Consider the following 22654-nt stretch of genomic DNA (forward strand, 5'->3'; position numbering starts at 1 on the left):
ATAAAAGGGTAATATGCAAATTGACCGAACAGCTGAACAACTGATCGCTATGACACACACTGACCACCAGGGGGAAGACATTCAACACAGGAGCTGCCTCCTGGTGGTCAGTGCATTCCCACAGGGGGAGTGCCGCTGGGCTCATGGCTGGCAAGTGCAGCGGTGGTGGTGGGAGCCTCTCCCGCCTCCACGGCAGCACTAAGGATGTCTGACTGATGGCTGGGGAACAGGCCTAAGCCATCAGTCGAACATCCCCCCCAGGGCTCCCGGACTGCAAGAGGGCGCAGGCTGGGCTGAGGGAACCCCCCCGAGTGCACAAATTTTGTGCACCGGGCCTCTAGTTTATATATAACATATATTACAAATACATGTTTATAATTTATGTATACATATATATTTTTTAATTTTATGACCATAACATAGAAAGAATTTTGGAAAACAACATAGAGTTGCCAGTGTTTTATTTTGTTTGATCGTAACCTTCTAAAGCAAACACAGAACAGTATCTCCTCCCACTTGAATATCAGGAAACAGCGGGTGATCTCAGGGAAACAGCTCTCGCATGGAGTGCATTTAGCATTGTGAGAAGCTCTTTTCTTTCGTAGGATTGGTACCCATTGACAGACTGACATTTTGAGACCAATGTTTTGTTTTTTTAAATAGTAACCTACCTTCCATTAGCTGTGTATCCACCTCTGACCTGTAGATACCCCATTTCTTGGCTTTTATTATTGAGTAGATATCGAAATTGTTCTTCCTCTCCTATCATGGCACCTTGTACAAGTCTCCCCTGGAGTGCTTACTGCAGTGGGTTGCAGTTCTCCACCTCTCTGTCAGTATCTCCTGTTATACCATACTCTTTGAGAGAGGACTGTGCTGTGTCAATTCCCAGAACCTATTATGAGTGAGTGAATGAATGAATGAGTGAATCCTTATATAAAGAAAGGATGAATTTGAATTATATGAGAGTTCAAAATTCATTCAACTGACCAGGCTATTTTTATGTATAGTCAGTAGAAAATAATGCTAATACATGTTATATGTTATAATTTTTATGTTATAATGTAAAACATATTTTATATAACATATAAATTTTATTATCTACACTATATATTTGAATTCAGTGTTGAGAAAGAGTCTCCACTTTTACTGTATTTTACCTTCAGTATCTTGGAATGAAAGCCAAAACTATATTTATATTTTAAATATATTTGTATAGATTTCAGAGAAGAAGGGAAAGAGAGAGAGAGAGAGATAGAAACATCAATGATGAGAGAGAATCATTGATTGGCTGCCTCTTGCACATTCCTAGTGGGATGTGCAAGCCCATAACCCAGGAATTGAACCGTGGCCTCCTGGTTCATAGGTCGACGCTCAACCATTGAACCACGCTGGCTGGGCAGCCAAAACTATATTGAAGAGTTCTTAATCGAGCTGTGATAATTCAAGGAATATCATTTGACCTGGACTGTGAAATGGCGTTTAAGAGCAGGCTTGGAAATGTTACTTGAAATCACTGAATACATGTCGCAGCACCCATTATCAGTGCTGCAGTGGAGGTAATGAGACCTGTCGCAGACCACTGCTTAAAAGGTGTTTCTCTCTGACTAGGGAGTGGCCGATGGGTAGAAAGCTGCATTCTGCTTCTTGCTGGTTTTTGGAAAGCACTGGTGGACTTGTAACACTGAATGCTCTGGCTCCTGACCACACATTGTTAGGAGCTCTGTGGGAAATTGTCAGGAAGAGGCAGTGCTCCATGGGATAAGAGCCTATTCTCTTTCTGTCCCTCAGTCAAGGACTGAGACTGGTTGGATGGGTAGGGCATTAAAGACGAACTCTAGTTCATATGGCAGGCAGACAGATTTTTTTTTTTTTAAATATATTTTATTGATTTTTTACAGAGAGGAAGGGAGAGAGATAGAGAGTTAGAAACATCGATGAGAGAGAAACATCAATCAGCTGCCTCCTGCACATCTCCCACTGGGGATGTGCCCGCAACCCAGGTACATGCCCTTGACCGGAATCGAACCTGGGACGTCTCAGTCCGCAGGCCGACGCTCTATCCACTGAGCCAAACCGGTTTTGGCAAGATTTTTGAGAACAAAGATAGTAGTTGAGATGGGAGGTTTGTTTTAGCTATTTCCCCCCTCCCCGGTAGAATTGTAGAAATCATTATAAACAAAATCTTGTGTCAGGAAAAGAACCCAATTTCTTGAGGGCAAAAAGAAGCAGAAAATAGGAACAGGAATCCTCAATGAGCATTCATAAGTAAGGGATAATAAATCTTTGTAAAGATTTTCCAGATACTGCCCTAGCCGGTTTGGCTCAATGGATAGAGCATCAGCCTGCAGACTGAAGGGTCCGGGTTCAATTCCGGTCAAGGGCACGTACCTTGGTTGCAGGCTCCAGGGCGAGTGCAGTAGGCAACCAATCGATGTTTCTCTCACATTGATATTTCTCTGTCTTTCCCTCTCTCTTCTACTCTCTCTGAAAATCAATGGAAAATACCCTTGGGTGAGGATTAAAAAAAAACTTTTTTTAAAGATTTCCCAGATACAGTATAGAGCAGTGATGGCGAACCTATGACACGCGCGTCAGAGGTGACAGGCGAACTCATTTTTTTGGTTGATTTTTCTTTGTTAAATGGCATTTAAATATATAAAATAAATATCAAAAATATAAGTCTTTGTTTTACTGTGGTTGCAAATATCAAAAATTTTCTTATGTGACACGGCACCAGAGTTAAGTTAGAGTTTTTCAAAATGCTGACACGCCGAGCTCAAAAGGTTCGCCATCACTGGTATAGAGTTTCCTCAAAAAATTAAATATGGAACTGCCTTTTGACTCAGCGATCCCACTTCCGGCAATATATCCTAAGAATCCCAAAACACCAATCAAAAAGAATATATGCACCCTATGTTCATAGCAGCATTATTTATAATAGCCAAGATCTGGAAACAGCCCAAGTGCCCATCAGTAGATGAGTGGATAAAGATGCTGTGGTACATTTACACAATGGAATACTACATGGCTGTAAAAAAAGAAGGAACTCTTACCCTTTGTCACAGCATGGATGGACCTGGAGAGTATTATGCTAAGTGAAATAAGCCAGTCGAGAAAGACAAATATCGTATGATCTCACTAATATGTGCAATCTAATGAACAAAATAAACTGACAAGCAAAATAGAACCAGAGGCATGGATTCATGGAACAGACTTGACAAATGTCAGAGGGGAGGCGGGTGTGGGGAACTGAGTAAAAGAAGGTGGAAACAGTAGCCAAAGAACATATATAGATAGGCCTTGGACACAGACAACAGTATGATGAAGGCCAGGGGTGGGGGTGTGGGGACTGGGTGGAGGTGATCAAAGGGGCAAGGGGTTGGGGACATCTGTAATAGTGTCAACAATAAAAAATTGTTTTAAGGAGAAAAAAAAAGATTTCCCAGATAATCTTTCAAACTGTCTACAGTGGCTATAAGATTGATTTAAGTAGAAACAGTATAAATATCTCTGATAATGTTTAGTGTGCACAACGATGACCAATCCCTTCTCTCCTTGCCCAAAAACAAAAAGTTTTAACACATTTTTTGTACCACTTCTCCCCTAAAAAAGCCCTTCACTTGGTTATTTTGTGCTTTACTATGTTTTCAACTATTTTAAATGCATGTTTAGTCATTTTGATAAACAAACTCTCACTCCTCAAACCTCTCCTCCCCTCCCCCCGCCACAATACAGAATCATCATTTGTGTTTCCACCAGCCAACATTTGATTGAGCTTTAGTTTTTGGTGTGCATGTGTGTGTGCATATGCATGTGCATGCATGTGTGTGTGTGTGTGTCTGTCTGTCTGTGATGGGGTGGCGGTAGGTCTCACTTCTCCCAAATAGGAAAGTATCTGAGAATGCTGAATGTGCTTCCTCTGCCCCAAATCAAGATTCTAGATGGGTGAGAAAGGTGAAGGGGAATAATAGGTGCAAACTTCCAGTCATAAATTAATTACGTCACGGCATGTAATGTACAGCACAGGGAATATAGTCGGTTATATCATAGTAATTTTGTATGGTGACAGAAGGTTACTGGACTTAATGTATTAATCACTTTGTAAGGTACATAAATATCAAATCACTATGTTGTATACCTGAAGCTAGTAACATTGTGTCAACTATACTTTAATAAAAAAGAAGATAATAAGATACTACCAGGAACAAGTTTATGCCAATAAATTCGAAAAATTATTTTCTCTTCTTGAGTAATAGAAAAATACATACTATTCTATAACAAAAAACAAACAAACAAAAATTTTCAATGTGAGTTTCTACCCATTTCCTTTTTGAGACTTTTAAGTGGACAGTCCCAAATACTTCCAAATACTAGAAAAACAAATCCCAGCTGCAAAGTGGTGGATCTTTTCACTTCACTCCCTAAGCATTTCCAACAGAGAGAAGAGTCTGGCACATGGAACTGAATGGAGCCAGTTTACCCCCAACCCCCCACCCACCTGGCAAAATTGCTTTCATGATGTGGTTTGACACAAGCCTTTATTTTTGAGATTTTCTTTTGCCCACAACACACACATCGGTCGTCAGCCTTTTAAACACAACCTCTTCAGGGAACTGAGGTTCTGAGGAACTCAACTGAGGAGGACGACGTCTTTGATCTTCTTTCTCTTGGCTGCGGCAGCATGCTCTGGTTTCCCTGGGAATGGACAGTGTTCCGAGGGGGGGGTGCCTGCATGAAGCTGATAATCAGCTCTGTGGTTGAAGGAACAAGTGTTTTTTTGAGTTTGGGAAGAAGAGATTAATATTAGGCTTTGATATACCAGTCTTATCCTTAATAGACTACTAGAGGCCCGATGCATGAGATTCGTGCAAGAGTAGGCCTTCCTTCCCCCGGCTGCCCACACCAGCTTCCCTCTGGCACCCGGGACCCGGAATTCCCTCCCAGCCCTGGCTTCATCCAGAAGGTCGTCCACAAGGATGTCAGGTCTAATTAGCATATTATGCTTTTATTATTACAGATTATTCATTTTGATCTCTTAGAATTATATTGAGTAAAGTAAACCAAAGTCAGGGAGGTACTATCTCCCCCCCCTACCCCCTCATTACCCCCTTTTATTCTGTTCCCCTTTTCTTATTTTTTTCTTATGGGAGCTGGGACCGTGTGTGTCTGCACAGGTTCTGAATTGCAATGTGAAGGCAGTCCTGGCTGCTGGTGTCTGTAGGCAGAAAGGCCTTCTCCACGGGGCCCTCGGGAGGCTCCTATAAGAAAGGCAATGGGTGCATCTGGGACCTGCCTGACTTCTGTTCACCTGGAGGTGGACTTGAGCCTGAAGTGTATAATCCAGTGTGAACTTGGTACCTGTGGACCTCTTAGTCCAGTAATCAACCACTCATTAGATTATTGCTTAGGGACATCCTGTGGATTCTTCTCTTCTAGAAACTGCACGTTTTCCTGTTCCAAGAAGTGCTGGTGATCACTCGAGCCATCACCCACAATGAGCAGCTCTGCTACCAGCTGTACCGGCAGCCGATCCCTGTGAAGGACCTCCTGCTGGAAGACCTGCAGGATGGAGAAGTGAGGCTGGGCGGCTCCCTGCGAGGGGCATTCAGCAACAATGAGAGAAGTATGACGACAGTTTGTTTTGACCTGTTGAACGTTTAGTGCAATGGTGGTTCAGAGGGCGTGGCTGGCTGGTGAAAAGAGAAGAGCCATGGCCTTGGAGTTGAACTGCATCCCAGAGCTAGCTCAGTGCTTACTGATTGTGTAGATTTGTTCAGTCTCTGTGAGCCTCGGTTTTTCATGTGCAAAGTGGGGATACATGCAGACCTACTCCATAAGGTGGTCTTCAGGGTTAAGTAAGATACTGCAAGTGAACCTGCCTGCACATAACTGAACTGGTGCTTCTTAAGCTCCCTTTCTCTCTGTCTTTCTCTTTATAAAAGCGTGCTTAATACCAGATAGTCCCTAGGTGGATACCAGTTGCATAACAGTGCCTTTTGTAGTTGAGCTGGCAGGCTTGTCTCTAAAGAGACATAAGGATGGTCGATTGGGCTGCGGGTTCGTTTGTACTTACCATACTCCAATAAGCTTCTCTAACTTGAGACTGAATAAACAAAGGCGCTAACCAAGAGAAGCTAAGATAGCCATGTCTATCGAGTATCTCCTACGTGTCAAGCACTCTTCTAGGCACTAGTACACCCTTGTGAACAAACAGTTCAATGCCTTGCTCCTATGGAGTTTACATTGTGATGGAGGAGGAGATAGATGGGTGCTGTTAAGGATACTAAAACCAAGTAAGGGGATAGATGGGATAGCAGTAGGCGATCTGTTTTAGATGAGATGGTCAGGGCAGACTTCTTTGAGAAAGTGACATTTTGACTCTTGTGGTAACATTGGCATCATATTGTCAGAGTAATTAGGATGTACTACCTCTTAGCTATTCATCAGTCCTCCACCCTAGTGATGGTGGTAGTAGTAGTAACTTCTATTTCTTGAATACTGGCCCTGTGCCAGGCATTGTATAAGGACTTCTGTTATTCCTCATCATAATCTCATAAGGCAGATTCTCTTTGTTTCCTTCATTTTACAAATAAGGAAACTGAGACATAGAGGAGTTAGGCACTTTCCCAAGACAAAGAGTGGAGCCCAAATGTATCCGAGGGGATGGCTCCCAGCCTTGACTACAAGGTCATGCAAGGGAACTGGCTGGACGCAGATCCTTCTTGAACCAAGCAGTGCACGTGGCACGTGGGGCCATTAAATGCCAGTTGATGTTGTTGTTATTAAACTAAATAAAATGTCTTTTGTAGTGTGCACTACTGTTTTTTAAATGCACATAACTCCTGTTGAGATCTTAAAAATGTAATTTCATTTTTAAATGAAACCGAATTTATAACCGCTCTGCGTCATTGCATATCTTCTCAATCACTGGATATAAATGAAAAGGTTCCATCGTGGAGGTTCATAGGCAAGTTTTGATGTTACAAAGAGCTTCTGAAACTTGAAATGCTCTCTAGGTGAGGAAATTGTTGAAATTACAGACAACCAGGCACACCCTAGACCTAGTGATTCCGAATCTCTAAGGGTAGAACCCGGGTATCTATGTTTTTAATAAGCTCCCCAGGGCATTTTGATAATGCAGCCAGGTTGGGTGACCAGTACTCCGGGGTCCCCTGAAACATGACTTAGTTTTTTCCAGGCTGATACCCATTTGCTAGCTTCTGAGGGCAACTGAGAGCTAGACCTGTGTCAACTCTGGTTGACTGATGGTGGCTGCAGGGCACTTCTGAGCCATGTCCCGGATCCATGGGTCATATTTTGTAATCAGTCGGTGATGCCTGTGCCATAGGGACCTGGGGTTAGTGTCACGACATGTGTTATCTTGGCCTGGGAGGATATCTGTCCATTGACCTTTTTTTCCATGTGTTTTCATTTCTAGTTAAAAACTTCTTTAGAGTAAGTTTCAAAAATGGATCCCAAAGTCAGACCCACTCACTACAAGCCAATGACACCTTCAACAAACAGCAGTGGCTCAACTGTATTCGTCAAGCCAAAGAAACAGTGCTGTGTGCTGCCGGGCAGGCTGGGGTGCTCGACTCCGAGGGACCGTTCCTAAATCCCGCCGCCGGGAGCAAGGAGCCGCAGGGAGAAACGAAACTTGAGCAGATGGACCAATCGGACAGTGACTCAGACTGCAGTATGGACACGAGTGAGGTCAGCCTCGACTGTGAGCGCATGGAACAGACAGACTCTTCCTGTGGGAACAGCAAGCACGTTGAAAGCAATGTCTGACAGAAGCAAGTACTTCCTGAAAGTAGCCCTGTGTCTTACCTGTACAGTATTTGCATTCCACTCATGGAACGGTTTGGAGAAGCACTTTTTAATATGTTGTGACCGTGTTGACCCAGTCTCTCGTGTCTGTATCTTTGTCCCCAGTACTGTAACCGCCCGTCTGTCTGTGTAAGCTGGAATCTGTGGCCTGTTCTCCTGTATTGTATTTCGCAAGTGTCTGGATGGATCAAGAGGTACTTGAACAACTTATTTTCAAATGTCCTGCTGGATTTTTAAAAAACAGAAAAGGAGTCTCTAAACTACTGTTTCATGTAGATTCTTAAAGAGTCCTTCCATGTTCCCTAGTGCTTTTCTAGCTCTTTGGTGTGGTGGCTGAAGGCACAGAGGTTAGGGGGCCTTGCACACAGGGCACGAGGAAGGCACTCGTGTGCCCTGATGGCATTCGAAGGAAAACCGGGAAAGATCAATCCTGGCAGTGAACTTGATTCGATGTTATACAACCACAAAGCTTGTAAACATCCCCGGGGGCCCTGGAGGCTTCATTTTGCAAAGGAAGAAATACCCTCCTGACCTTGTCGTGTCATCCAGTGCAAATCTGATGCAATAATCTTAGGACATGAACTAGAATCTGGCCTTAACAGGACCAGCACAAACGCACCTGTCAGCTCTGAATCTTGAACTGAAATGTGCATTGCACCCAGAGTCTCTGTCATTGTAGCTGGCTTGCCTAGGAGAGCCAATTTCTAGCCTAAAACATGAGAATAAATCTCAGAGCGCCTGGGAAAACCCGGCAGGATAGCGAGGAAGCCCATCTCCATTGTGTTTCATCTGCCAGGGTCTCCACTGTGTTTCATCTGTTAGAGCATCAGTGAAGGGATGAGGAAAAAGGACTGAAACCGAGTCAGCAACTCTGTTTATAGAAACGTGAGAAGAATTTGGAAGAAGTACGTTCATCAGGACCTTACGCGAGAAATAGTAAAAGAGAAAAGCAAGGCCCAGCACCCTTCTGGAAGCAGCCGGAGCCTCGGGCTTTCCTGCTCTGCTTTTGGGTCCTGAGGTTGCCCTCTCTGGCTCTGTGTTGGGAATCACAATTACCTTCTCCAAAGGCCAACTTAATTAAGTCTATGATTAATTAGGATCAGGTAGCCAAACTAGTATCTCTTTGACCAGCCTTGATTTACAGCACCAAGTGGGTCATAGACCTTTTAAAAAGTTAACTGAATACACACAAAAGCCCCTGCGAATGTAAATATTAGGGGTGACCTGTGCAAAGTTATACCCACACCAGCACTAGTAGTGATGATGCTAAATTATTGCCAAAAAGGTTTTTTTTTAATCTTCTGTGTCTTTCAAGTTTACAGAAAAGAAAGCAGTAAATACTATGTTGTCATTTTATTACGTACAGCTATCATGTGCATTCAGAGAAGTGGTGTAACAAGATTTATCAATATAGAAACAAGGTATATTACTTATTTTTCAAAAACAAAAAATATTGTGGTCAATTTTACCCTGTAAGCTTATTTCTGTATTTATAGATCTTAAACATGGTAAAATTTTTTTCCTATTGCAAGTTTATTTAAAACTGCTTCATTTCTCAAGTTCTTACTGATTTGGGGAGTGAATGAACCTGCTGCAGATAGAAGCAGAGAGAAGGTGTTTGATGTCGGGAAAAAGAATGACTCGTTCTTTGCAGGAACCATCTGCCACTTTGGCCAGTGCGTCAAGAAAAGAGGTCTGTCAAGAGCTGACCTTCGGGAAGAAAGTCAATGACTGTTTTGATGAAATGAATGTTTTTGTATTATGGCCTTAAACTTTCTGGGAGTATTTCCAATAAATTACTTTAAAATGTTGTCCTCTTTGTGTACAGTCTATACCCTACAAACATCAAATTTCAACTACCTCCCCGGGAGGTTCTTTCCAAAATTTTTGCTTGTTCCCAAATGCAAACTTTAAAAGAGGGTGCAGGTTGAAATGAATGCTTTGCTTTGATCTATCAAAGCTTTTGCAGAACTCAGTATTTCTAAGATCATTCTCTGCTCATCCACTTACCCATTTATTAGTTTTTAACAACTATATCTTGAATCTGTACTATGTGTCAAGTGATAAATCGGAATTCTTATAGACAAGAAGTATTGGATCTCACTGTTAGCATAGGTGACTGTTGAAGCACTCAAGGCTAAACAATAGAAGGCAAATTTCACTTTGAAATTCTTTGGTTAGTTTTATAGTAAAACCTTGATATAATGGACTAATTTGAGTGGGGGTTGTCCGTTAAAGCTGAAAGTACATTGTACAATAAAGTTGGTTTTCTGAATGCTTATGTTAACAAATTGACAAATTAGTTAGCTTACCTGTTTTTACTTAGGTAGACAGGTTTGTGTAATTAACGTTAAGTATGTAGGAAAAGTTTAATTTCACAGTTTTCTACATGCATTATAGTAGTTTAAAATTTATACCTAATAGGTCTAGCTCTAGTAAATGCTTGCATTCACCAGCCACCTTGAGTAAACAAATGCACATGGTTGGGACGTGGCTTAGGGCATTGTCCCCTGGGAACTGCTGCAGAAAGTCATGCCACCACGTGACAATCCAACCAATTACCGCATGCCTTGCAGAGTCTCAGAGGGAAGGTGGGGGAGGGTGGGTGGGTGGGTGGGAAGAGATCAACCAAAGAACTTGCATGCATATGTACATAACCCATGGACACAGACAATAGGGTGGTGAAGGCCCAGGGTGGGGGATTGTGTGGGCTACAAGTGGTCAGTGGAGGGAAAAAAGGCATATGTAATACTTTCAACAATAAAGATTTAATTTTTAAAAAAATCTGAAGTCCGTTAAGTTGAGGTCCACAAAATCAAGGGTTTATTGTATTCCCCCAAAGAGTGGTTTTAGGATGAAAAAGTTAAACAGTTTTAAGCTGCTGGTAACTAGTTGTCAATAGCATACTGGTCCAATAAAGCTGGTAATTGGTCTTCTCTTTATAAGAAGCTCTTACCATTTTCTTTAACATACTGTTAATTTCCAGAGTAATCAAAAATGTTCACATAAATTTAACTCCAAATATTTTTCCCAAATGACAGCTCCTTCCTCCTTGTTCTCCTTGTCCCCTTCCCCTCCTTCCTTTTCAGCCTTCTTGTCCTTCTTCAGGGCCACTTCGGCTGTTCCTCCCACTTTTCGCACCAGGATTGTACTGACCTCTATACTCGAGTGTATCTGACTAGCATGTTAGAAAACATCTTTACTGACAATAGTGGGTTAATTCAAATGACTGAGGGCAAAATGGTTTTCTCCAGTCTACTTTCAGGATGTTATCTGACACACAACGAAATGTAACCCTCACAGTCTAAATGAAGTCACAAGCCAAGAAAAGAGCCACAGCTAGCAGTTTTGTGCAAAATTAGAGTGTGGTTTCAGCTTCTGGGCTGTGGTCACCACCGCCGACTGCTTTTGTTTCCATTCCTAGCACAGTCTGCAGCAGCTGAGACTGAAGAGCTCTTCATAACAGTCCTGTTTTAACCATGTCTCTGTGCTTACAGGAAATGGCAACCCTCCATTTTGGTGAGCTCGCCACTCAACTTTTCATTTAAATTCAGCCCATGCCCACCTACAAATTCTCCACCAGCCTGAGGACACTGGAAGATTTGATAAAGAGAACATCTGACCACTTGGGCTCCCCTTGGCATGGTAGAAAAGCCCTCTTATTGATGTAGCTGATTCATTTAAATCATGCTACCTTGTTAATTGGCAGAATGGTAGAATTACAGTGTGGGAAGGGAATTTGAAGAAGGTCCCTGAAACCCAAACCCACCAGAAGGAATCTGAAGATGATGGAGATTGAAAACCTTGCCCATATAAACACACAATGAGAAAAGACAACTGTATTCAATGTACCTCAAGAGTACTTATGCAAACAAGTTTGCAGATCACTGTTCTTCATGTCACATCTCCTACCAACGAAGCGTGTCAGTCAGCTCTGTACATCTACCCAAAGAAGCAGTTCATCAATTGACCTGGAAGACATACAATACCTTACTAGTTTCACATACAATATAGTGTTTCAACATTTATATTGTATGGCAACTATAATTTAGCAAAAAAAAACAAACAAAAAAAAACTGCACACAAGAAATTGATCACAATTAACAAAGCAAAAAATTTTTTTCTTACAAAAAAAATAATAAATTTGGAAACAGCTTCCCAAAAAAATGACCTGGTGGATTAGAAAAGAATTAGAAACCAGGCTCTGCTTCTTCAGGAAACTGGATATGCATTCCAAGCAACTTGTCCATGTTCAGAAACAAACACACCTAAATATTAGTGAATGGTGTTATCTATGAAGGTTTGAAAAATGTCATTCTAGGTTTCCTATTCAGTGTATCTACTTATCCCAGGGGTCCTCACACTTTTTAAACAGGGGGCCAGTTCACTGTCCTTCAGACCGTTGGAGGGCCGGACTATAGTTTAAAAAAAAACTATGAACAAATTCCTATGCACACTGCACATATCTTATTTTGAAGTAAAAAAACAAAACGGGAACAAATACAATATTTGTATTTGCATGTGGCCCGCGGGCCGTAGTTTGAGGACCCCTGACTTATCCCATGTCTATGAAAGGAGGACAATGTAAGCCCTCAGGCAGTTTAAAAGGTGAAATAGTGTATGTGAAATCACTCTGAACACTATTAAGAGCTTATAGTTTTCATTGGGCTGGCTGCATCTCTTGACATGAAGTCACAGCTCCACTTTGAATTCCAGTAATCCTTCCAGCCTAGGGAAGGATTTAATAATGACTTTTAAATCTGCACGTGGTATTATGAAATGTCTTAAATGTATGGCCTTGGCCTGGATCTTTTTCATTCATTGTGCTGCATACTTGGGAGGGGGTGGGGTTCTGAGTTCAGAGAATCTGGAATATTTCCCTGTATTTTTGGTATTTTCCTTCCTACAATTTTCTGTTTTCTCTTTCAGGAACTCCAGAAAGAGAGATCTTGAACCTCTTGGATGTGGCTTCTTACCTCCGGGGTTGATTTTCTTATTGATATTCTTATCTCTTTATTCCTATTTTTCCCCGTAGATATTATTCTCTCTTGGTGGATTTCCTAACCTTTATCTTCTGGCATAAAAATGCTGAGTTAATCACAGCAGATTGATACTACAAGAAATGTAAAAGGATCTTCTTTCAATAGAAAGAAAACAATAGCAGATGGACATATGAATCCACACAACAGAATGAAGAGCATTAAAATGCAACTATGTAGAAAAATTGAAAAGACTTTTATTATTTAAATCTCTTTAAAAGTATTAAGTTCTAGCCCTGGCCAGGTACTTCAGTTGGTTAGAGCATTGTCCCAGTACACCAAGATTGCGGGTTCAATCCTGGTCATGTACAAGAATCAACCAATGAATGCATAAGTAAGTGGAACAACAAATCAATCTCTCAAATCAATAAATTTTAAAAAATTTTAATAAAAGTAATGCATTCTAATCATTATGGAGTAACAAGGACTAGATTTACCTTCCACCTAAAACAACCAAAAGAAAAGAAAAAAAGAAAGGCAACATACATGACATTATGGTTTTAAAGAGACTGGACACCAGGCAATGACCTTGAGAGAAGGGGAGCCCTATGATGGCTCCAGTTTACAGCCTTGAGGGGGTTTTCAGGCAGCAGTGCAGGAGGGGAACCCAATAGAATCCAGTGAACCCCCTGAGTGGAAGAGATGTAGTTGCGAGTTGACAGAGGCCAAGGCAGCTACAACCTAGAGGACACAGGAGAGCACTGCATGGAGAGAGAACCCCTCAGGCGCTCATCTGTGTGCTGATCAGTGCACACATGTAAGAAACTATCCAAGGGTGGGGAAACTATCCAAAAGGATTTGAGGGAACTCACAGTGCTGGAAATAGTGCCTGTTCCCACAAACCGCACTAGAAGAATATCATCATTGGGTAAAGTACTCAGAAGGACCTACTTTCAGTAACTCTAATAAGCAGTACTGTGATTCATCTCACAAGTCTTAAAAGAAAGACCGAAAAGAACCAAACTATTTCCAAGTAACTTAACTGCATCCCATAACAAAGCTCAAGAATATTTATAGGAATACAAAAGCATCCAGCACATAACGGGGTAAAATTCACAGAGCCTGCCATCCAATCAAAGACTACAAGGCACGCCAAGAAGCAGGAAAATGCAACCCATGGTGAAGAGGAAAATATAAAAAACAATTGAAAACAACCCAGAACTGAAACAAATTCATTAGTGCCACAATGAGATACCACTACTCACCCATTATAAATCTAAATTTAAAAATTTAAAAGATGAACCATGGCCAATACCATATGAAAAGATACTTGACATCACACCCATTAGGATGGTTATTAAAACAAACAGAAACCCAAAACACAAGAAGTGTTGGTGAGGATGTGAAGAAATTGGAACCCTTGTGTCCTGTTGGTAGAAATGTAAAGTGGTGCAGCTGCTATGGAAAATAGTATGTAGAAGAAATAGTTGCACACCTGTGTTCATAGGAGCATTATTTACAATAGCCAAGAGGTGGAAACAAAGTGTCCATCAGTGGATGAATGGATAAAGAAAGTGTGATATATACATACAATGGAATGTTATTTCACCTTAAGAGAAAAATGCTGTTGTATGGTACAACATGGGTGAGCCTTGAGGACATTATATTAAGTGAAGTAAACCAGTCACAAAAAAGATAAATACTGCATGATTCCACTCATAGGTGGTATTTAAAGTAGTCAGATTCACAGAAACAGAAAGTAGAATGGTGGTTACTAACAGCTGGGCAAGGGGGAGGAGGAAATGGAAAGTTCTTGTTTAATGAGTATAGAGTTTTAGTTTTGCAAGTTGGAAAAGTTCTGGAGATCTGTTGTACAACAACATGAATGTATTTAACACTACTGAACTGCACACTTAAGATGGTAAAGTTCATGATCTGTGTTTTGTACCACAATTAGAATAATAAATAAAAATGAAGACTGCCCTAACTGGTGTCGCTCAGTGGATAGAGCATCAGCCTGTGGACTCAAGGGTCCCGGGTTCGATTCCGTCAGGGGCATGTACCTTGGTTGCGGGCACATCCCCAGTGGGGAGTGTGTAGGAGGCAGCTGGTCAATGTTTCTCTCTCATCGATGTTTCTGGCTCTCTATCCCTCTCCCTTCTTCTCTGTAAAAAATCAATAAAATATATTTTAAAAAATAAAAATAAATGAAAAAATGAAGACTAACCAGACTTCTGGTTCAGATAAGATGGTGCAGGCTCATTTCTCCCTATTACTCCCCACTAAGTACAGCTATAAATCCTGGAAATAATACAAGAGGCAACCAAAGAAAAACTCTGACGGATAGTAACAGGAAGGTGAACTGGTTTGGGACCCCAGGACTGGAGGAACACACCATGGCAGGGGTCTTCCGACCTAACAGAAGAAGGTGATCCATGCCCAGCATTTCTTTACTTAGCAACAGAAGGGAGCCCAGATAGGCTCACGCCTCCCCAGATCAAATAGAAGTCCCTCTGGCAGCACCGGATGAACTCAGTACCACCTGCAAAGGGGATTTCTTAGGAGTCTTGCTAACCATAAGCTTCCAGGAGGTATTCTCCATCCCCACCAGGCCTGAGAATACCCTTCTCCACCCAGAAGTACCACAAGGACCATGAACAACAAGCCCAGGATGTGAACTTGTCACCATGGGCCTGTGACCACCTCCCCAACTTGGAGACAGCCCTTCTTCCCCCCCAGCACCAGCAGGAACCAGTGGGAGCCCCATCAGCATTCTGAAAATTAAATGGCCTTTGGAGCCACAGTCCACAAAACGGGGGCAGGACCGACAGGCTAAACAGGGTAATTGTCTACTAAAAGTAAAATACTTGATTAAGGGCCAGTGTCTTTACATAATAAAAAAATGCCCAGAATACAATTAAAAAGTCTATCATACCCAAACCCAGGAAAATTACAGCTTGTATAAGAAAAGACAACCCATTGATGCCAACAACAAGATACGTCAAATTCTGGCATTATCTGACCAGGATTTTAAAACATCTGTCACAAAAATGCTTCAAATATCAATTACAGAGTCTCTTGAAACAAAATTTTTAAACTAGACCGTCTCAGCAAAGAAAACACAAAACAGTATCAAAAGAAAATTATAGAACTTAAAAATGCAATTACAGATTTTTTTTTTTTTTTAAAAACCCCTTTGAATGGGCTCAGTAGTAAAGTGGAGGTGACAGACACTAGAATCAGGAACTTCTGGAGAGATTAACAGAATTTATCTGAACCACAGAGAGAAAACTAAAAAGAAAGAAATGAACAGAGCCTAGGCATCTATAAGACGGAAAAGAAAAATCCAACATTGGCATCACACATCCCCCGAATGAGTGCAAGTAAAACTGAGGCAATCTGAATATGACTGGCATATTTATCAATGTCAATATCCTGGTTGTGATATTATTCTATAGTTTAGCAAAATGTTACCATTGGGGAAAACTGGGTGAAGGGCCAACAGGATCTCTTTGTATTATTTATTACAACTGCATGTAAATCTACAATTATTTCAACAAAGTTTTTCAATTAAAAGATCACCAGATGTGCCCTGGCCAGTTTGGCTCAGTGGTTAGAGCATTGGCCCTCAGACCAAAGAGTCTCAGGTTCAATTCCTGGTCAAGGACACATATAGCCCCAATAGGGGCGTGTGCTGGAGGCAACCGATGGATACGTCTTTCTCACATTGATATTTCTCTCTATTTCTCCCTTCCACTCTCTTCGAAGAACTCAATGGAAAAATTATCCTCAGGCAAGGATTTAAAAAAAAAGAAAAGAGCACCAGCTGCAATGTGGAGAATGAATAGCAAATGCTGGAGAAGCAGGTCTCGGGAAGAATACCGTGAGTTCAGGTTTGTCCATGTTACGCTGGAGTCGACTGTTGAGACACCAAGTAGCAGGACAGGCGATTGAGTTAGGACTGCCTGGTGAACAGTTGGTTTGTAACCTACTGGAGTAAGCAAAGATATGTTTTTCATATTTAATGAGGTGTAACTTACATAGACTTAACAGAACCTATTTTAGATGTACTCCTCAATGACTTCAGAAAAATGTTTATATTGACGTAGCCAGACCACAGTAAAAATATAGAACGTTTCCATTATCCCCAAAGACTTCCCTTTGCTCCTTCCCAGTCAGTGCTGCCACCCACTCCAGGTCCCGGTGACTACTGTTCTGCTTTGTGCCACTTATAGATGAGGTTTTACTTTTCTAGAGTTTTATATAATTGGAACAATGTAGTATGTATTCTTTTGTGTTTGGCTTCTTTCTCTCATCACACTTTAAATATTCATCCAGATGGTTGTATATGTATCAGTACCACAGTCCTTTTCCTTGATGAATAGTATTCTACTGTACGAATATACCAGGTTGTTTATCCACATGTTGATGGACTTATAACTAAAACTGCTATGAACATGCATGTACAAGTCTTAGCGTAGAGCTATATTTTCATTTCTCTTGTGTAAATACTTAGGAATGCAATTAATGAAACATAGATCAAGTGTATGTTTATAAGAAACTTCTAAGCTATTTTTCATATTCCAGTATCAACAGGAAGTCCCAGTTACTCCACATGCTTGAAAACACAGTTGGTATTGTTTGGCCCTCCCTTCCTTCTTTCCTTCCTCACTTCCTTCCTTCCTTCCCTCATTTCTTCCTCCTGCTCCTCTTCCTTCTCCCTCTCTCTCTCTCTTTCTCATGATTTTAGTGGGTGTATAATCATATCTCATAGAGGTTTAAGCTGTATTTCCCTAATTACTAATGATGTTGAGATTGTTTTTTTGATGTACCTTATTGGCCATCCCATATCTACTTTTGCAATGTGTCTATTCAAATATTTTGCCCATTAAAAAAATTCTTTTTGTTAACTCTCACCCGAGGATATTTCGTTCTTTTTTAAAAAATATATTTTATTGATTTTTCACAGAGCGGAAGGGAGAGGGATAGAGAGTTAGAAACATCAATGAGAGAGGAACATCGATCAGCTGCCTCCTGCACACCTTCTACTGGGGATGTGCCCGCAACCAAGGTACATGCCCTTAGCCAGAATCGAACCTGGGACCTTTCAGTCCGTAGGCCGACGCTCTACCCACCAAGCCAAACTGGTTAGGGCACCTGAGGATATTTCTAAATGCAAGTCCTTTATCCAGTTTTTGCTTTACAAATATTTTCTCCTCATTGTGTCTTTTTATTCTCTTAACAGTGCCTTTGAAAGCGAAGTTTTTAATTTTGATAAAGTCTAATTCATTTCTTTAATGTTTCAAGCTTTTGTATCCTGTGTAAGAAACATTTGCCTACCAAAGGTGACGAAGATGTTTATGTCATGTGGTAAGGTTCATTTTTCCCAGATGGATATATACCTTTCAGGACCGTTTGTTCAAAAGCCTCTCCCCTCGCCACTAATGCAGTACCTTGAAACTCAAGTGACCACTGGATCACTTGATATTCTGTTTTTGGGCCTTCTGTTTTATTTCATTGCTCTACATGTAGATTCTTACACCAGTACTGCCCAGTCTTGATTGTGCAGCTTTATAGCACTTTTTGAAATAAGGTAGTGTAAATAACTATTGTGTTGTTGTTGTTTTTTTTCATGATTATTTTGGCTATTCTACATCCTCTGCTTTTTCCAAATAAATTTTAGAGTAAGCTAGTCAATTTTTACAAAAAGCCTGCTGATATTTTAACTGGTATTGTATTATATAGGTCAATTTGGAGATAATTGGCATTTTAATAATAAGGTGTTTTAATTAATGGACATGGGTCACAGAGGCTCTATTCTTTTTTCCGCCCAATCTTTCAAAAATTTGTGTTTCATGTTTATAGATTCTATTGCTAGGTCTTCAAGTTCAGTTATTTATTTATTTATATTTTTCTTGATTTTGAAGAGGAAGGGGAGAGGGAGAGATAGAAACATCAATGAGAGAGAATCATTGATTGACTACTTCCTGCATGCCCCTTACTGGGAATAGAGCCTGAAACCCAGGCATGTGCCCTTGACCAGAATCACACCTGGGACCCTTCAGTCCCCAGGCCAACACTCTATCCACTGAGCCAAACCAGCTAGGGCTCACTAATTTATTTTTATATCAGTGTCTAATCTAACTAGTGCCACCAGAGAAACTTTCATTTCTGATACTATTACTTTTCATCTCTGGATGTTTCATTTGGTCCTTTTCTGTATCTTCCAATTCTTTCCTCATTATGTTCATATTTTCATTTAAATGTGTTTACATTGTTATAATAGCTGTTTAAATATTCTATTTAGTTCCATCATTCCTATAATTTCTATGCCTGTTTTTATTGATTTTTTTTTCTCTTGGTTATGAGTCAACATTTTCCTGACATGTGAGTGATATTGGTGGATACTGGCCATTTGAGTGTCTGAATATTGTTTTACTTTAAAGAATCTTAGGCGTTGTTCTGGTAAGCAGGTAAACTAATTATACAGATCAATTTGATACTTTCAAGGCCTATTTTAATTTTTGCTACAATAGATATAAATAAGCCTTTATTCTGGGAATTGTTCAATATTACTACTAAGTGATGACCTGTCTCAATATCTGTTGAGTGGCTCGGTTGATTACTGTGTACTACATTGGCTACTGAGGACTTCGGCTAATTGAAGTTTTCACATCTCTTCACCCAGGAAGAGCTTTGAGTATTATTCAGTTTACAACTACCCAGTCTTCCTTTGCCTGCCTCAAGAAGGTTCACCTACACATGCATGGTCAAGGAGACCTCTGATTCATATATCTGGGGCTGTTTTTCTGCATTGCTTCCTATTCTCTAAGGTTCGGCCTGACAACCTTGGCCTCCCCAGATTCTCAATTCAGACAGGGTGCTGGGCTCTGTTTCCATCACCCTTCCTGCATCCAAAACCTGGGGACTACCTCTAATAAAATATCTGGGTGGTTGTAAAGCTTACCTTTTGGTTTCCTTCCCTTGGGGATTATAATCCATACTGCGTGTTGTCTAATGTCTGAATATGACTGTTGTATATATTTTGGCCAGTTTTCTAGTTGTTTATAGTGGGAGGGTAAGTCTGATCTTTGTTATTCCACCATGACTAAAAGCAGTAGTCACAAAATTATTTTATAAATTCCTGTTCTAGAATATATCAGGTATCTACTAGTATAATAATAAAAGCATTATATGCTAATTAGACTGGACAGCCAGACGACCTTCCAGGCGAAGCCGGGGCTGTGAGGGCTGAGCCCCTTGGACGAATTTCATGCATCAGGCCTCTAGTATATACATTACATGTAATATTAGAGAGCCTAAAAAAAGAAAGGAAATTCTGATACATGCTACCACATGGATAAATCTTGAGGACATTATTCTAAGTATATAAGACAATCACAAAAAGACATACTGTATGATTCCACTAATATAAGGTACCTAGAATAGACAAAACCAGAGGCAAAGTAGAAGGGTGGTTACCACTGACTGGCAGAGGGGGAATGGGGAAGTTTTGTTTAATGGGTATCGAGTTGCAGTTGTGCAAGATGAAAAGAGTTCTGAGAATTGGTTATACGTAATGTGAATGTTCTTAACTCTACTGAACTATACACTTAAGATGATTAAGATGGTAAAATTTTTAATGTATTTTTGCCAGAATTTAAAAAAAATAAAACAGTGAACACTTAGTGTTCCACTCACTTTACATTTAATCTGCCCAACAAACCCTTGTGGTTTAGGTGCAATGATCTTCATTTTACAGATGGAAAAACTCAGGCACATAGAACATATTTTTTTAAAAGAATCCCTTTGTACCTTAAACCACAATTTTTTTTTTTTGTAAAAGAGTTGGCAAACCACCAGCCAATGACCCCATTAAGACATTCAGACATTGTGGCCCATCCTGGCTGGCTTGGCTCAGTGGATGGAGTGAATGGTCCCATGTTCGATTCCAGTCAGGAGCATTGGCCTGGGTTGCAGGCTCGATCTCCAGTGTGGGGCATGCAGGAGGCAGCTGATTGATGATTCTCTCTCATCATTGATGTTTCAATCTCTCTCTCCCTCTCCCTTCCTCTCAGAAATCAATAAAAATATATTATTTAAAAAAAAAAAAGACATTGTGGCCCACCTTTGTTTCCTCTTGCTATTATCTCAGGTTCTATCCATCCAAAAGCCTTCAGCAGCCTCAGAATTCGAGAAAGAAATCTAGTCTGCCTAAACATAAGTGCTACAATTTCATGATTACTATGAGATAGACTAATTCATATACATATATAAACGAATATGTTCACATGACTCTTCTGCTGAATAATATTGTAATAACTATGTCTGGTGCCAGATTGGGAGTAGGCTTATTGTGATAATCATTTTGCAAGGTACATAAATGTATAATTACTATGTTGTACACCTGAAACTAATATAATATTAGTTTAAAAACATAAAATAATTTTTAAGCAATGTAGAAAAGCTGGTGGGGCGGGGGGGGGGGGGGGGGCGGGGAGGTTAAAAAAAACTGGTTAGTGATGTTTTGCTGCTCTCTGCTGGACTGTTTGTGTATATGCTCCTGAGGGTGTGTGTTTTTTTGCAGAAAATAAAGGGGGAGATTATGAAGTGCCAAATTAGTCCAGTGTTAGATTCTTTTCTCAGAGCCTTAAGCTTCAAGGAGGTGTCTTAGATATTCTGCAAGTGCTTGATTTCAAATTTTATTTTTAAACGCATTTAAATTATGTTTTTTACATTAAAAACAATATTATGCATTTAAATGTTATGGAGCCAATTTTGACACACCAGATACTGCCTGAAACTAGTCTTAGAATGGAAAAAGAGTATCTTAAGCCATTCACTGTGAGAGCAGGCAGGAAGTGATGGATTACAAAGTACTTTATAGGAATTCACTGGTCACTTCCTGGATATAAGAAATTACAAAGTGGAAAAGGTCAAATGTGACTATGAAGTTTGGAATCCGTCTGGTTAATGTCACAAAATAAAGGGGCAAGTTAGAAGGAAAGTTGGTGGTTGGGTGAAGTGATGAGGAGAAGATCAAGTTTTGTTACATACATCTTTTTTTCCTGAATAAGTGAGTTTTCTATATTATAGTGCTCAGCTATACATGCTAAAGGCCAATATAACCCCACAATATAGTGAGTTCATACATCTTTGCTAAATGGGATCTTTTTAGATAATAAACTGCTTATATATTCAATGCAAGTAATTTATTCCACTGTGACTTGGCTTATTGTTACTGAATAAATCAACTCATAATCTTAAAAAGAAAAAAGAAATCTGAAGCCATCCAGTCTTCTCATTATCACTCCATTTCAAACCCTGTGGTCCTCTGTTAAATCATTCCAATAGGGAAAATACTTATAATGCTTCACAGGGGATTAAAAATTGTGAACTGTTATAAGTCTTCTGCATCTGAATTACAAATTGGAAGCGTTTCCATTCTTTATGTGGTTTATTTTGAAACACCTGGCAGCATCATTTCATGGTTTACTATTTGGTCCTTTCAGAGAATATAAATCACTGGCACATTTAAAAAAGGATTGTGGTGAGAAGGAGGACAGCAATAGCTTTCTTCAGCAGCTATCATTGGTTTCTCCCACCTCTTTCCTTCTTCCCTTTGAAATTCTCTCATGCTGTGACACAGCCTTGTTTGTGTCTAGGCTGACAATGACCAAGAATAGTGAAGTCCCAAGCCATCTCCTGCCTAGATTTATTCAACAAGTCTCCTAACTGGTCTTCTTGCTTTCAGGTTATATCCCTATAAACCACCTTCTATAACAGAAACCAGAACGATTGGTCTAAAATTGCACATCTGATTGAATCAGCCTCTACCTAAA

General features: G+C 40.4%; 1 protein-coding gene across 8 annotated transcripts in view; it reads left to right on the plus strand.

Moving 5' to 3' along the window:
- Window positions 1-9644, plus strand: part of ARHGEF3 (Rho guanine nucleotide exchange factor 3) — a 260452-nt gene extending 250808 nt beyond the window's left edge. For all 8 annotated transcript variants that reach the window (XM_036331844.1, XM_036331841.1, XM_036331846.1 and 5 more), the window contains 2 exons: window positions 5440-5626; window positions 7442-9644. In XM_036331844.1, the coding sequence (XP_036187737.1) occupies window positions 5440-5626; window positions 7442-7794 (540 nt within the window). In that variant the 3' untranslated portion in view covers window positions 7795-9644. The remainder of the gene's footprint in view (window positions 1-5439; window positions 5627-7441) is intronic.
- The last annotated feature ends 13010 nt before the right edge of the window (window positions 9645-22654 follow it).

Source organism: Myotis myotis, unplaced genomic scaffold (genome assembly GCF_014108235.1).
Source record: "Myotis myotis isolate mMyoMyo1 unplaced genomic scaffold, mMyoMyo1.p scaffold_m19_p_13, whole genome shotgun sequence".
Lineage (NCBI taxonomy): Eukaryota > Metazoa > Chordata > Mammalia > Chiroptera > Vespertilionidae > Myotis > Myotis myotis.